At 46.7% G+C, this 14,608-nt stretch overlaps 1 protein-coding gene across 1 annotated transcript in view; it reads left to right on the top strand.

Annotated features, from left to right (window-relative positions):
* Window positions 1-672: 672 nt before the first annotated feature.
* The window catches only part of TTLL9 (tubulin tyrosine ligase like 9), a 47,150-nt gene continuing 33,214 nt past the window's right edge, over window positions 673-14,608 (top strand). The window contains exons 1-3 of the mRNA XM_068524270.1: window positions 673-728; window positions 5,402-5,513; window positions 6,465-6,650. Coding sequence (XP_068380371.1) covers window positions 673-728; window positions 5,402-5,513; window positions 6,465-6,650 — 354 coding nt within the window. The remainder of the gene's footprint in view (window positions 729-5,401; window positions 5,514-6,464; window positions 6,651-14,608) is intronic.

Below are 14,608 nucleotides of genomic sequence, written 5' to 3'. Positions count from 1 at the left end.
TTGTCTTAAGTCTTCCTTTCCTGGTTTTGTCAGCTGGAGAGAGCAGGCTTTTGTTGGAGGTTTTTTTTTGTCTGTGCCCATTGGTGTTTCAGACTTGCTAGCTCCTTCGTCTCCACATCTGGGATCTATGAGGCAAAAAGATAACCCAGGGAATTCACCACATGCTGTTCCATGGGTCCTGAGGTCCTTAGCCGATCTGCCTTCTTCTGTCCACCTTTCAGGGTCTTCTTATACTTGTTTTATATCTAATGTCCTGGGGTTTTAGTCATCCTGGTAGGAGGAAGAGGGAAAAGTATATCCATTCCATCTTCTCAGATGAGTGACAGAAAGGAGGATTTGCAAAAACATATCATTTAGTATAAGGATTAGCCATGGCATATGTAAAGCAACCAGACCATAAAAGGCACTGAAGAAAATGATTGCTATTATTTTTCAATGATTCAAAGATTCTATCATTCTCAATTTGATTATTTTGTTTCATGCTATGATGCTAAATTCTAAAATTCAGTAATTCTATGTTTTGGCATTTCCATGTATGGAACTTGACCTTTCTTCCTTTCCCTTTTTTCCTATCCCTGGACTGTCCTAGGGAAATAGTTGATTCTGAGCAAGTGTTCCATTTCCATGTCTTGCAGAGAGCAGAGAGCATCAATCCGGTTCAAGACCACTCTTATGAATACTCTCATGGATGTCCTTCACCACAGGCCAGGATGGGTGGAAGTAAAGGAGTAAGAAACCCTCACCCCCAGCCTTGTCTCTCCTTCCCTTTGTCTCACAGATCCTTGTCTCCCTTCGTTTTTGTCCCAGTTCCCTTGGGTGGCCACTGGGACTTGTCCCAATTTGGCTGTGACAGTGGCCAACATTTATTTAGCATTCACAATGTGTTAGGTGCATTACTGATGCCATCTCTGTCTTATTTAAGCCTTATAACCATCCAGAAAGATGTGATTATGTTCAGAAATATTAAGCCAATTGTTTAAGGTCACACAGCACGGAAGTGTCAGAGTGGGATTCAAACCCAGTTCAGTTTGACTATTCCACAGCCAGTGTTCTATAGCTCTCTATGCAACCATCACAGACCCGTGGGGTGAATCCTCCAGTGATGGCAGGTCCTGGCCACTTACTAGTTCTGTGACCTTGAACAAGTTTTTTGACCCCTAAGCCTATGTTTCTTCTTCTATGCTGGGCCCTGGGGATACTGAGATGAAAAAGCAAACAATCCCTGGCACGTAGTAGGTGTTAATATTAGTGAAGGTTAAGGTTTGGATGCATGTAACAGAGACACAAAATAAAAGAGGCTTTGACAGACTAGAAGTTTATTTACCCCTCCCATTGAAGTCCAGATGTAGGAGGTTCAGAGATAGTATGGAAATGTGGGACCCGTCTGCTTCCATCTTTCCACTCTGCTATCCTTTGAGTGAGGCCCTCGTCCTCATGGTCTGAGGTGGAGTTCCTGCACATTCCAAGCAGCAGGAGGTAGGAAGGAGACAAGAAAAGTCATGTCCTACCCTTGAAGGACACAACCCAGAAGTCCCTCACATTTCACTGGCCAGAACTTAGCCATGTGGACACACCTAGCTGCAAGGGAATCTGAAAAATGTAGACTACATTTTCCAGGTAAATGTTGGAAATTCTATGACTGTAGAAAAAGGAGAGAATAGATATGAGGGGTGAGGGCAACCAGCTACCCTGCCAGGGTCCTCAATAAATATTTGTTGCATAACAACAACTAAGCCTCCTAGACACTCTTCCGCACTTTACACGCATGACCTCTTTGAATCATCCCAACAAACCTTCCGGTAGGTGCTATTATCATCCCCATTTTCCTGATGAGAAAACTGGACAAAAAGAGGAAAAATATACCATGTTGGAAAATGAAAAATATATTCATCTTGTCAGGGCTTGAGCTAGGGTTTGCACCTAGTCTGGCTGTCTGCAGAGTCCCAGGCCCATCCTCCCTGTTCTAGCAGCCTCTCAGTAATTGAAGGAACAAATGAGTGAATAGGTGAATCCATGGTTCCTGCTGTCTGGTGCTGGAGTCTAGCAGAGGAGACAGACCCTTACTAAATCATCCCACAAAAAAATTAGGAATTGGCTGACAGTGGCAAGCTTGGTATGGGTAATCCAAGATGGCAGAGTCCTCTCTCTGGCACTTTGGGGAGTATTACAGTGATGGTGATGATGGTGATGGTGGTGATGATGGCAGCTACTGTGGATTTTCCTTCTTGGTTCTCTCATGTATCACACTAATATCAGAATGAGTTTTCCGGGCTTCCCTGGTGGCGCAGTGGTTGAGAATCTGCCTGCCAATGCAGGCGACACGGGTTTGAGCCCTGGTCTGGGAAGATCCCACATGCCGCAGAGCAACTAGGCCCGTGAGCCACAACTACTGAGCCTGCGTGTCTGGAGCCTGTGCTCCGCAACAAGAGAGGCCACGATAGTGAGAGGCCCATGCACCGTGATGAAGAGTGGCCCCCGCTTGCCACAACTAGAGAAAGCCCTCGCACAGAAACGAAGACCCAACACCGCCAAAAATTAATTAATTAATTAATTTTAAAAAAAAAAGAATGAGTTTTCCTTCCCTGGATCCAGAAGAACTGGATGTAGTGGAGGATGAAGCGGGGGAGGTGACCGGCAGGTGTATGGGAAAAGGCACTGTCCTGACCTGCCATGTGACCTGAGGCTGCCCCCAGTTTCTCCTTAGCCTTGCTCCATGGTCAAGTGGAAGAAGGTCTGAGGGTTTGTCTGGTGCTGATGGTGTGGGAGTCCATGAAGCAGGTTGTTTCCTGGCTGATCCCAAATTGCCACGAGAGTCCTCAAGTCAGGAAAGGCTAGAGGCCAGGGCCTTTACACCAGACATAGCTCTGTGAATGTGAGGCCTTGTCCTTAGGACCTAAGCTGGGGTCTGGTATTTCCAGACAGAACGAGGTCCCGATTCAGACCATCAGCCTGTTAGGTCAGAGTTTGGAACAGATGTGGCCAGAGCTGTCCCCTCCCTTGCTTCCCACAAAGAAAGCTGTTCTTGATGCCTGGAACTGCAGCAACCATCTTGTGACCTTGAGGTGATGAGCATGAAAACAACATGTTAAGGATGGCAGAATGAGAAGGTAGAAAGAACCTGGATTTCCTGTTGGCCTTGTTGAGCAGTTTAATGTCTTCCTGGGTGATTTAAGAGCAACTTGACTGGGCTTCCTTGGTGGTGCAGTGGTTAAGAATCCGCCTGCCAATGCAGGGGACTCGGGTTCGAGCCCTAGTCCCGGAAGATCCCACATGCCACGGAGCAACTAAGCCCGTGCGCCACAACTACTGAGCCTGTGCTCTAGAGCCCGCAAGCCACAATTACTGGGCCCATGTGCCACAACGACTGAAGCCCGCATGCCTAGAGCCCATGTTCCGCAACAAGAGAAGCCACCGCAATAAGAAGCCCGTGCACCGCAACGGAAAGTAACCCCCACTCGCCGCAACTAGAGAAAGCTCGCGCCCAGCAACGAAGACCCAACACAGCCAAAAATAAATAAATAAAATAAATAAATTTATAAAAAAAAAAAAGAGCAACTTGACTGTGATAATCATGAAGATGGTGTACAAAATGAACAAACTTGTGGAATTAAAAAAGAATCCAAAATCCACATCATGGTCTACAAGGCCCTGTTTGTTGGGCCCTACTCTAGTTTCAGTGTCATCCCTTACGTTTCTCTCTCCACTCTGGCTTTTTTTTCATATCCTTGAATGAGCCCTTTCCAACCTCAGGGCCTCAGTTCCTGCCCTTCCCTCTCCCGGAACCCTCTCCCCACTGCCCTTGATCTGGCTGTCCCTCCTTACCATTCAGATCTAAGCTGAAAGGTCAGCTCCACAGGGTAGCCTCCACATAAACAGGTCCCTCAGCTGCCCTGCCTCATGGCCTCCAGCTGGGTTATTCCAACTGGGTTATAACATTTCACAATTCCTCATTAGAGAGTTGTGTATTTGTTTCCTTGTTTATTTTTTATCTTCCCCACAGGACTGTATGTACCACCTGGCCAGGTGTTTTTGTTCCCCCTATATCCTTGCATCCAACATTGTCTCTAACACCAAGACAGCCTCAACACCTATGTGTTGTATGAATGAATGAATAATTCATTATTCATTCATTCATCTATTATTCATTCAACTAAAACAAAAGGTGGGTTAAAAAAAAAAAAGCAAGTTGTGAAAGGAAATAGACAAGAGTAGCTCTAACCACGGAGCTTGGAATCTGGAGCCCGATGGCCTGAGTTCCAGTCCTGCTCTGCCACTTACTAGCTTATGAACTTAGGTGAGTTCCTTAACCTCTCTCTGCCTCACTTCACTCATCTTTAAAATGGGCATAATAAAAGAACCTAACACTTAACAGTTACTATGAGGATTAGTGAGTTAATATTTGTAAAGTACTTAGAACAGTGTCTGGCACATGGGAAGCGGAAGTAAGTATTAGCCATTAGAAAGTTTTAAGAACATGCCAAACAATGCCATGTGCCACATATGGATACACACATATATACACAGTAAAACTATAAAGACACTCATAGAAATGATTCCAAATTCAGGCTAATGGCTTCCTTTTGGACAGGAGAGTAGGAGATAGAATCAGTCAGGAATATACACAGGGCTTCAGTTATATCTGTAATTTTTTACTAAAAAATTGGAAGTAATCATGGTGGTGCATTTCATTTCCTGTCAAGTCTTTTTCAAGCACCTCCTCTGTGTACTCCAGCTCTGGTGTTTGGATTTGGTAGATCAGTCTGGTTTCCTGTCCCCCTCTCTGGCATGGTGGTGAAGAACAGGGTCAGAATTTGGAGTCAGGCAGGCTTGGGTGTGAATCCTGAGGCTGCCATGTCCTCGCTGAGCAAGGCTATCCCTGTCTTAGGGATCCAGGCATGATCTTAGTCACTTTTGGGGCTGCTCTGAGGGTTCAGTGAGAGGAGAGCTTTCTGAACTAGGAAGAGCTTATAAATGTTGCCTGTTTCCACTGCTTGGTAATGTGGGCTCAGGGGTGGCTACTTGGATGCTTCCAGAGCCCAGGCAGGTAACATGACCAGGTAAGGTTGGCCCGTTGTCATGGGCCATAGGGCATGGTGGTGACTGTGATCTGGAGAGGGTGTGCCCTGTCTAAGGTGGTGGGTGCCGGGGGGCATCTGGGCTCAACGTGGCCAGATCTGCTGATTGTTCGAAGGAAGCCAGTAGCCTGGATTTTTGCAGGGACGTTTCTGTAGTTTTCACTCTGGCCTCACAAAGTACATGGTGGGCAGCAGCAGCCCGAGGCCACCTCCTTGAGACTTACCTGATGGACACACCGCTGCTTACCCCTCAGCTGCACCTCCCTGGGCCCCAGATCCCCAGCAGTGCTGAGGTCCTCAGGTCCTGACTTTTGTCCCACCCCCAGTGAAGGGGAGTGGGATTTCTACTGGTGCGATGTCAGCTGGCTCCGGGAGAATTTCGACCACACCTACATGGATGAGCACGTGCGGATCAGTCACTTCCGAAACCACTACGAGGTGAGCTGGGTGGGCCCAGGGGACTGGGTGTGGCAATGAACAGGAGCGGGCTTGGGGGTACCAGGACCAGAATGGAAAAGCACAAGGGAATTTGGGGTACATGCCAGGTGAGAGATATGTGCCCTAGATTCATGATGAGCTAGATAGTGTAAGGGAATAGGGATCTCAGACCTGAGGAACAGGCCACCTTGGGGAGGGGACTGAGGTCATGGGCTGTCTGGCTTCAGGTGCAAAGGCTGAAAAAGCAGGATGCTTGAGGGATTATGTGATTTCAGGGTGAGGCAAGTTGAGCTGTTTGGAGTCTGGAGATGGGAGGGAGGACTGGGAGGGACCATACCACAAAGATGGGACTAGAGGGGCCAGTGGTGGGAGATTTAAGAAGGTTAGTGCAGCTTAGCAGTTAGAAAAAGAACTTTGGCATCAGACAGGCCCAGGTCAAACCCTGGCTGTGCTGCTTGTTAGCTGGATAGCTCTGGGCAACTGACAACCTTTCTGAGCCTCAGTTTCCTCACCTGTAAAGTGGGGATAATTATAGAATAGCAGGCTCTCAGTCAAAGTTACTCTTATTGTTACTCTTTTTTTTAATCTTTTTTTTTTTAAGATTTATTTTTATTTATTTATTTTGGCTGGGCCGGGTCTTAGTTGAGGCATGTGGGATCTTCGTTGTGGCATGTGGGATCTTTTAGTTGCAGGATGCGGGCTTCTTAGTTGCGGCATGCAGCATCTAGTTCCCTGACCAGGGACTGAACCCAGGCACCCTGCATTGGGAGTGCAGAGTCCTACCCACTGGACCACCAGGGGAGTCCCTCTTATTGTTACTTTTACCGTACAGAGAATGGGGGCTGTGGGGGGCAGTTGGTGGGGTGGTTGGAGCGGGGCAGTTGGTGGGATGGTTGGTGCAGGGCAGTGGGCATGAGCGCCAATGGCCTGCCTGTCCATCGTGCTGCTCAGCTGACCCGCAAGAACTACATGGTGAAGAACCTGAAGCGCTTCCGGAAACAGCTGGAGCGCGAGGCGGGAAAGCTGGAGGCAGCCAAGTGCGACTTCTTCCCCAAAACCTTTGAGATGCCCTGCGAGTACCATCTGTTTGTGGAGGAGTTTCGCAAAAACCCAGGAATCACCTGGATCATGAAGCCTGTGAGTGCCCAGTGCTGGGGACTGGGGAGAGGGGGTGTCCCAGGCACCAGAGCAGGGATCCTCCATCGACACAGGAGTCTGCCAATGGAGAAGGACAGGACTCTGCCTGGGAATTCAGCCTTAGATGCACCATCTGCCTTTCCCTAAAGCAGTGGTCCCCAACTCCCAGTCCGGGACCTGTTAGGAAGCAGGCGCACAGCAGGAGATGAGTGGCGGGCGAGGGAGTGAAGCTTCATCTGCGGCTCCGCATCGCTCCCCATCGCTCCCCATTGCTCCGCATTGCTCCCCATCGCTCCCCATTGCTCCCCATTGCTCCCCATTGCTCCCCGTCACTCCCCATTGCTCCCCATCGCTCCCCATTGCTCCCCATCGCTCCCCATTGCTCCCCATCGCTCCCCATCGCTCCCCATCGCTCCCCATCGCTCCCCATCGCTCGCATTACTGCCTGAACCACCCCACCCTCACCCCCGTCCATGGGAAAACTTATCTTCCACAAAACCGGTCCCTGGTGCCAAAAAGGTTGGGGACCACTGCCCTAAAGGACTGACTACATCTCCTCCTCTCTGCAGTGTGTGGACCCAGCACCGATGACTGCTGGTACACAGTAGATGCTCAATAAATGTTCACTAGATGCTCAATAAATGTTCACTAGATAAACAAGTGATCCTCAGGACACCAAGGCAGGGAATCCAGAGTCTCTCTTCCTGATATGAATGAAAACAATGGCCAGGCTGTGAGAAGTGCTTTACTTGCATTGTCCCACTTCTTGTAATGGTCCTTGGGAGGAGGTATTACCAGCCCCATTTTAAAGATGAGGAGTCTGAGACATTTATTCAAGCATCCCACAAATGCTTTTTGAGCACTTGCCATGTGCCAGGCACAGAACTAGATGGTGGGGATACAGCTCTCAGCAAGTCAGACGTGGGTCTCTGCCCTCCTTGAGGGCAGACAATATGCAGAGGATACATGTGTGATCACAGCTGTGCTAAGTGTTAATAAGGAGAATGGTGCCAACAGAGGAAACAGCAGGGGGATTTCCCCCAGCCCTTCGGCAGGCTTCTCTGAAGAAGTGAGAGATTGGGCTCTGAGGCCAAACCCCTTGGTTCAAATATTAGCTATACCACCTACTGTGTGACCTCAGGCAGATTACTTAACTTCTCTGTGTCCCGGTTTCCCCATCTGCAAAGTGAGAATAACTATAGCACCTATCACATAATGTTGGGTGACTAAATGAGTTAACACAGGTACAGCACATATTAGGTCCCCAATGAATGATAATTGTTGTTGTTATAAGAATTAGTATTGAAAAACAAACAAACAAAAGAAAACAAATAACTTTTTAAAAAAGAATTAGTATTGAGCTTCAACCTGAAGGATGCAGAGGAGTCAGCCTGGAGAAGGGCAGAGGTAGAGAAGAGCATTCCAGGAAGAGGGAAATGCATGCCCAAAGGCCTTGCATCTGGAGGAAGCCCTAGATCAAGAAACTGAGTGGCGGGCAAGGGAGCCAGAGCACGTGCCGGCCCCTCAGCCCTTCCTCATGACAGGACTGGCTTTCACCACAATGCCACCATAGCCTTGAATGGCATCATCAAAGCCCCTCTAGTATTTTCTGGGATTGGAAATGTGCTTGGCCCCAGGAAGGGAGTTGGGGGGTAAGGTAGGAGGGGGGCAGCCCTCCTTGTGGAGCTGGAGATGGGCTAGTGTTGGCTGATGCAGATTTAGCCAATAGCACAGATGAGTGGAGGGGGAAACTGGCAAAAAACACCAAATGCTCCCAAAGGGGACAGAGCCAGGATTTACCCAGGCCTCCTGAAGTCTCGCTGGAAGGCTTGGCCCCCTTCCCAGGAAGGCGGGAAGGCCAGTGAGGAGGGCTCAGAAGGGTGTTAGGCAGATGAACACTGCAACCCACCTGGCGGATCCCAGTTCCCACCATTATCTCCTCAGACAAATGGTAATTTGTGCTAATTGGGAACAAGAAATTGCATATTAAGTTGATTCCTTTCCCAGCCCCCGCCTTTGTTAGCAGCAGAGACAGCTGTAATTAAGAGGAGGAATCTTGGCACCCTGTGTGTGTGTGTGTGTGTGTGTGTGTGTGTGTGTGTGTGTGTGTGTGTGTCCTCTCTCCTGAATCGCTGCGGCGCTCTGTCTGGCGTGTGGGGCGTGGAGAGTGGGTGCTTCTAGTTAGAAGCCTGGTTCTGATTCTGATCTGCCACTTATGAGCTGTGTGATCCTGAGCAGGTTACTAAACCCCTCTCAGTCCATTTCCTCGTCTGTAAAACGGCCTTAATGGGTATACCTGCCTTACAGGGTTGTGAGAGGGTTCAGTGAAGTTACACGGGTTGTATACATGAATTATACAAGCTGTATAAAGAGCTTGGCACTTAGGTGCCCAATAATTAACCGTTTTTGTTGTTATCTCCGAGAGTCCAGACAATACTGCCTCTTCCCCCTGCCCCTGGGGAGCACTGGGTCAGTGCGTCCCAAATTTTAACGTGCTCACGAATCATCAGGTATCTGGTTAAAATGCAGAGCCCCTTTCAGCAGGTCTGGGCGGGGCCTGAGAGTCTGCACCGCTAACCACCTCCTGGTGATGCCACTGGGGCTGGTCCACAGCCAACACTTTGAGTAGTGAGAATATAGAGGAGCAGTTCTCAAACTTGAGAATTTTCTGGAAAGCTTATTAAAGCACGCACCCCCAGAGTGTTGGATTCAGTAGGCCTGGTGCGGGGCCTGAGAATATGCATTTCTAACAAATTCCCAGGTGCAGCAGTCAGGGCTCTCCATGGAAATGGAACCATTAGTGTGTGTATAAGGAATTGGCTGTGTGATATTGCGGGGGCTGGTAAGTCTGAAATCTGTGAGGGCAGAAAACTCAGGCAGGATTTCTCTGTTACAGTCTTGAGGCAGAATTGCTTTCTTTTTCCAGAAGCCTCAAGTTTTGCTCTTAAGCCCTCACCTGATTGGATGAAGCTCACCCACATCCGCCAGACTGATATCTTAAAGTCTACTGATTGTAGATGTTAATCACATCTATAAAATACCTTAACAGCAACATCTAGACAAGCATTTGACCAAACAACTGGGCACCATTGCCCAGCCAGGTTGACACATGCAATTAACCATCATACCAGGTTATGAGAATGCTGCTGGTCTGGGTACCACACTCTGAGAACCACTGGGCTAGATCATTAGCCCTGGGATCCTGTTGCTTGGATTCCTTTGGTGTGGGGAAACGTTAAAAAAGAAAAAATGTTCACATAGTTCACATAGCTGCAGTGGCCAGGCCAGTTGGGGCAGCCACCGGCCTGCCTTTTCCCTCAGATGTCTCCTCTGCCCTGTTCCCCAGGGCCTGCGAGCCTTCATCTTCCTCTTCAGTGACGGCAGAGCGGTCCTGGAAAGAGGGGTTTGAGGTGAACTCAGAAGGGAGCAGGCAGCATCACCCCCTTCACGCCACCCCATCAGTCTAGTGTAAAGCCCATCTCAATCCAAACTTTCTTTTTCCATCTAAGTGTTCTCCCCTCCCACCAGCCCAAGCCCTCTGGATTGGCAGGGAAACGGACAGGACCCAGATCATAGGGACCACGCTTGCTCCTCTAGCCTCCCTTGTGTGGCTAGGAGGCAGGTGCTGGGCTCTCAGGACGCTGTCTGTCAGTCCCTCTGTGTGTCCACAGAACTGGTCTAACACTTCACTCGGGGCTGTGAGCATCCTGGGCAACCACTGCGCTGTTCTGGGCTTTGGGGGGCCTCTGTCCAAACTGCAGGATGGTAAGAGCCGAGTTTTAACATTCTCTTACACGGGTTTACCCCAACCAGAGCTTCTCACACTTTTTCACTGAAATCTCCTAAGAGTTGGGATGTTTTGGATGCAGATAACAGAAAACCCAATTCACAGTAGCTCAAACAAGAAGGCAGGGGTTCTGTACTGTTCTCTTTGGCATCTGGTGTAATGTGTGGACCCCATCACAGGATAGCGTTTTTAAAAGCATAACATAAAGCATGTTTGATTATAAAAGAAAGCAACTATATTGAAAAACAGTTACAAGCTGTGTTTGTCTGGGTCCTCTGAGAAACAGATGCCAAGACAAGATTTAACAGGCCAGAGTTTGGCCTGTGAGATAAGGGGGAGGGAGCCTGGAGAGGCTGAGGGAGCTGTCACCCCACCAAGGCCAACCCCAGTTGGGGAGAGAGGGAAGGAAGGGTGGGCAAAGTCTCCTAACTGCCCTGCGGCCTGATGGAAGTTCAACGAGGCCTACGGAGGCCTCAAGCCCAAGTCGCTGTCATGAGTCCCCTGTCTCCCAGGAGTGGGCCAGCCTTCGGGTCCTTGCATCCCCATCAATGGCCTGGCAAGCAGGGCTGGATTTCTGCTGCAGCAGCTGGCACTCTGTCAGCTACTCTCCTGCAGTCAGAGGCCTGCTGGTACTTCTCACGGGCCCATCACAAATATTAACACATTCTTTATGCTGTAGGAATATATGTTCTTTTCATTAACAATTAAAGAGAGTCTAACAGCAGGCCCAACCGTTACCGTAATTTCAAGGTCATAATGAGTATAACCAGTATTTGGAGATAGATATTGACAACAGTTGTAACGTGATATGAAAATAACTGGGTTTTTTTTTGAGAGCAAAGTCACAGGCCTGGCTAATACTACTAGGATTTCTTGCCTGCTTTCATAATGGAAGGAAATGTGAAAATCTGGTCAGGGGTTAATGAAAATAAAGATGAAAAATTTTTTCTCATTCAAGCTTACAGACCCCAGGGAATTTCCTTTAATGATGAAAGGTCGACTCCAGGGATGGTTCAGTGGGCAGTTCAACACTGTCACCAATTCCCAGCTCAGTGGGCTGACTGCTCCTCTCAGTCACAACAAGGCTGCTGCAGCCCTAACTCACCTCCTCACATCTCCACCTGCAACAGGAATAAGGGAATACCCTGGTCTTGTGGCCCTTTTGAGGAAAGCACAAATTCCCAGAAGTCCCTGCAACAGAATTCCCCTGGCATCCTGCTGGGTCATGCCTGAACCGATCACATGGCAGGGACATGGGACCACTGTGAGGGCTCAGACGTCCCCAGAGGGCGGGGCTACTGGAGAGAGGAGATCCAAATGGGGTTCTGCTGGCAGGGAAAAAAGAGAATTGTTGCTGGGGAGACCACCAACCGCATCTGCAACACCTACTGAATGCCCCATGATGAACGGGCCCCAGGGGCAAGGCAGGGGGAGGCAGGCGGTGAAGGGCTATGAGTGGCCACAGGTGGTACAAAATCAAAGTATGGTTCATTTTAATAATCCACTAATATTGTTTTCCAATCAATAACATATCTTTTAATAAAAATATTTTCCTCCCGAATCATCAAGTAAGATTGATGCTCCCAGATGTAGCACCGTGTTTATCACATGATTCTGTTTACTCCCTCACACTTTGCAGGAGCTGAATGAGCCCCAGGCTTGTGAAAGACAGATTTAACCAGGCTGGATTTGTCACTTACTGGCTGTGTAAATTTGAGCAGAGTGCTTGGCCTCTCTCTTCCTTGGTTTCCTTGGCTGCAAAATGGGGATAATATTAATGCCTACATACAAGTGTTTTAAAAAGCTTTAATGAGGATCGGAAGTTGGGTTTCAGCTGCGGTGGCAAAGGCAGCTACCAGTGTAAACCCAGGGCTGAGAATTTTCTACAGTGACTATGACTTGTATAATAATAGTAAAAAAAGTTTTCAAGTACTGTACAGACACAGAAGGTTACAAGCACTCTTAAAGAGTAGTCACATGGCTAGCTATAATCTGTAGGTCAAGATTGAGCTCAAAGTTGCTTAAGAGTACCTCCCATCAGGAAACTTGCACAAGCCTCTTAGATAGCCTCATCCATCAAAGGGCAGACAGCAGAAGCAAGAAGAACTACAATCCTGCAGCCTGTGGAACAAAAACCACATTCACAGAAAGACAGACAAGATGAAAAGGCTGAGGGCTAAGTACCAGATGAAAGAACAAGATAAAACCCCAGAAAAACAACTAAATGAAGTGGAGATAGGAAAGCTTCCAGAAAAAGAATTCAGAATAATGATAGTGAAGATGATCCAGGACCTCAGAAAAAGAATGGAGGCAAAGATCAAGAAGATGCAAGAAATGTTTAACAAAGATCTAGAAGAATTAAAGAACAAACAAACAGAGATGAACAATACAATAACTGAAATGAAAAATACACTAGAAGGAATCAATAGCAGAATAACTGAGGCAGAAGAACGGATAAGTGACCCGGAAGACAGAAAGGTGGAATTCACTGCTGCGGAACAGAATAAAGATAAAAGAATGAAAAGAAATGAAGACAGCCTAAGAGACCTCTGGGACAACATTAAACACAACAACATTCACATCATAGGGGTCCCAGAAGGAGAAGAGAGAGAGAAAGGACCCGAGAAAATATTTGAAGAGATTATAGTCGAAAACTTCCCTAACATGGAAAAGGAAATAGCCACCCAAGTTCAGGAAGTGCAGAGAGTCCCATACAGGATAAACCCAAGGAGAAACATGCCAAGACACATAGTAATCAAATTGGCAAAAATTAAAGACAAAGAAAAATTTTTGAAAGCAGCAAGGGAAAAATGACAACATACAAGGGAACTCCCATAAGGTTAACAGCTGATTTCTCAGCAGAAACTCTATAAGCCAGAAGGGAGTGGCATGATATACTTAAAGTAATGAAAGGGAATAACCTACAACCAAGATTACTCTACCCAGCAAGGATCTCATTCAGATTTGATGGAGAAATCAAAAGCTTTAAGACAAGCAAAAGCTAAGAGAATTCAGCACCACCAAACCAGCTCTACAACAAATGCTAAAGGAACTTCTCTAAGTGGGAAACCCAAGAGAAGAAAAGGACCTACAAAAACAAACCCAAGACAATTTAAAAAATGGTCATAGGAACATACATATTGATAATTACCTTAAACATGAATGGATTAAATGCCCCAACCAAAAGACAAAGGCTTGCTGAATGGATACAAAAACAACACTCATATATATGCTGTCTCCAAGAGACCCACTTCAGACCTAGGGACACGTACAGACTGAAAGTGAGGGGATGGAAAAAGATATTCCATGCAAATGGAAATCAAAAGAAAGCTGGAGTAGCAATACTCATATCAGATAAAATAGACTTTAAAATAAAGAATGTTAGGGAGGGTGGGATGGAGGGAGACACAAGAGGGAAGAAATATGGGAACATATGTATATGTATAACTGATTCACTTTGTTATAAAGCAGAAACTAACACACCATTGTAAAGCAATTATACTCCAATAAAGATGTTAAAAAAAAAAAAGAAACAAACAAAAATAAAATTAAAAACTTTTCAGTGAGTAAAAAATAATAAAGAATGTTACAAGAGACAAGGAAGGACACTACATAACGATCAAGGGATCAATCCAAGAAGAAGATATAAAAATTATAAATATATATGCACCCAACATAGGAGCACCTCAACACATAAGGCAACTGCTAACAGCTCTAAAAGAGGAAATCGACAGTAACACAATAATAGTGGAGGACTTTAACACCTCACTTACACCAATGGACAGATCATCCAAACAGAAAATTAATAAGGAAACACAAGCTTTAAATGACACAATAGACCAGATAGATTTAATTGATATTTATAGGACATTCCATCCAAAAACAGCAGATTACACTTTCTTCTCAAGTGCGCACAGAACATTCTCCAGGATAGATCACATCTTGGGTCACAAATCAAGCCTCAGTAAATATAAGAAAATTGAAATCATATCAAGCATCTTTTCTGACCACAATGCTATGAGATTAGAAATCAATTACAGGGAAAAAGACGTAAAAAACAGAAATACATGGAGGCTAAACAATACGTTACTAAATAACCAAGAGATCACTGAAGAAATCAAAGAGGAAATCAAAAAGTACCTAGAGACAAATGACAATGAAAACACGACAA

The sequence above is a fragment of the Eschrichtius robustus genome, chromosome 16 (assembly GCF_028021215.1).
Source record: "Eschrichtius robustus isolate mEscRob2 chromosome 16, mEscRob2.pri, whole genome shotgun sequence".
Taxonomy (NCBI): Eukaryota; Metazoa; Chordata; class Mammalia; order Artiodactyla; family Eschrichtiidae; genus Eschrichtius; species Eschrichtius robustus.
This window is presented reverse-complemented; position numbering and strand designations above follow the sequence as displayed.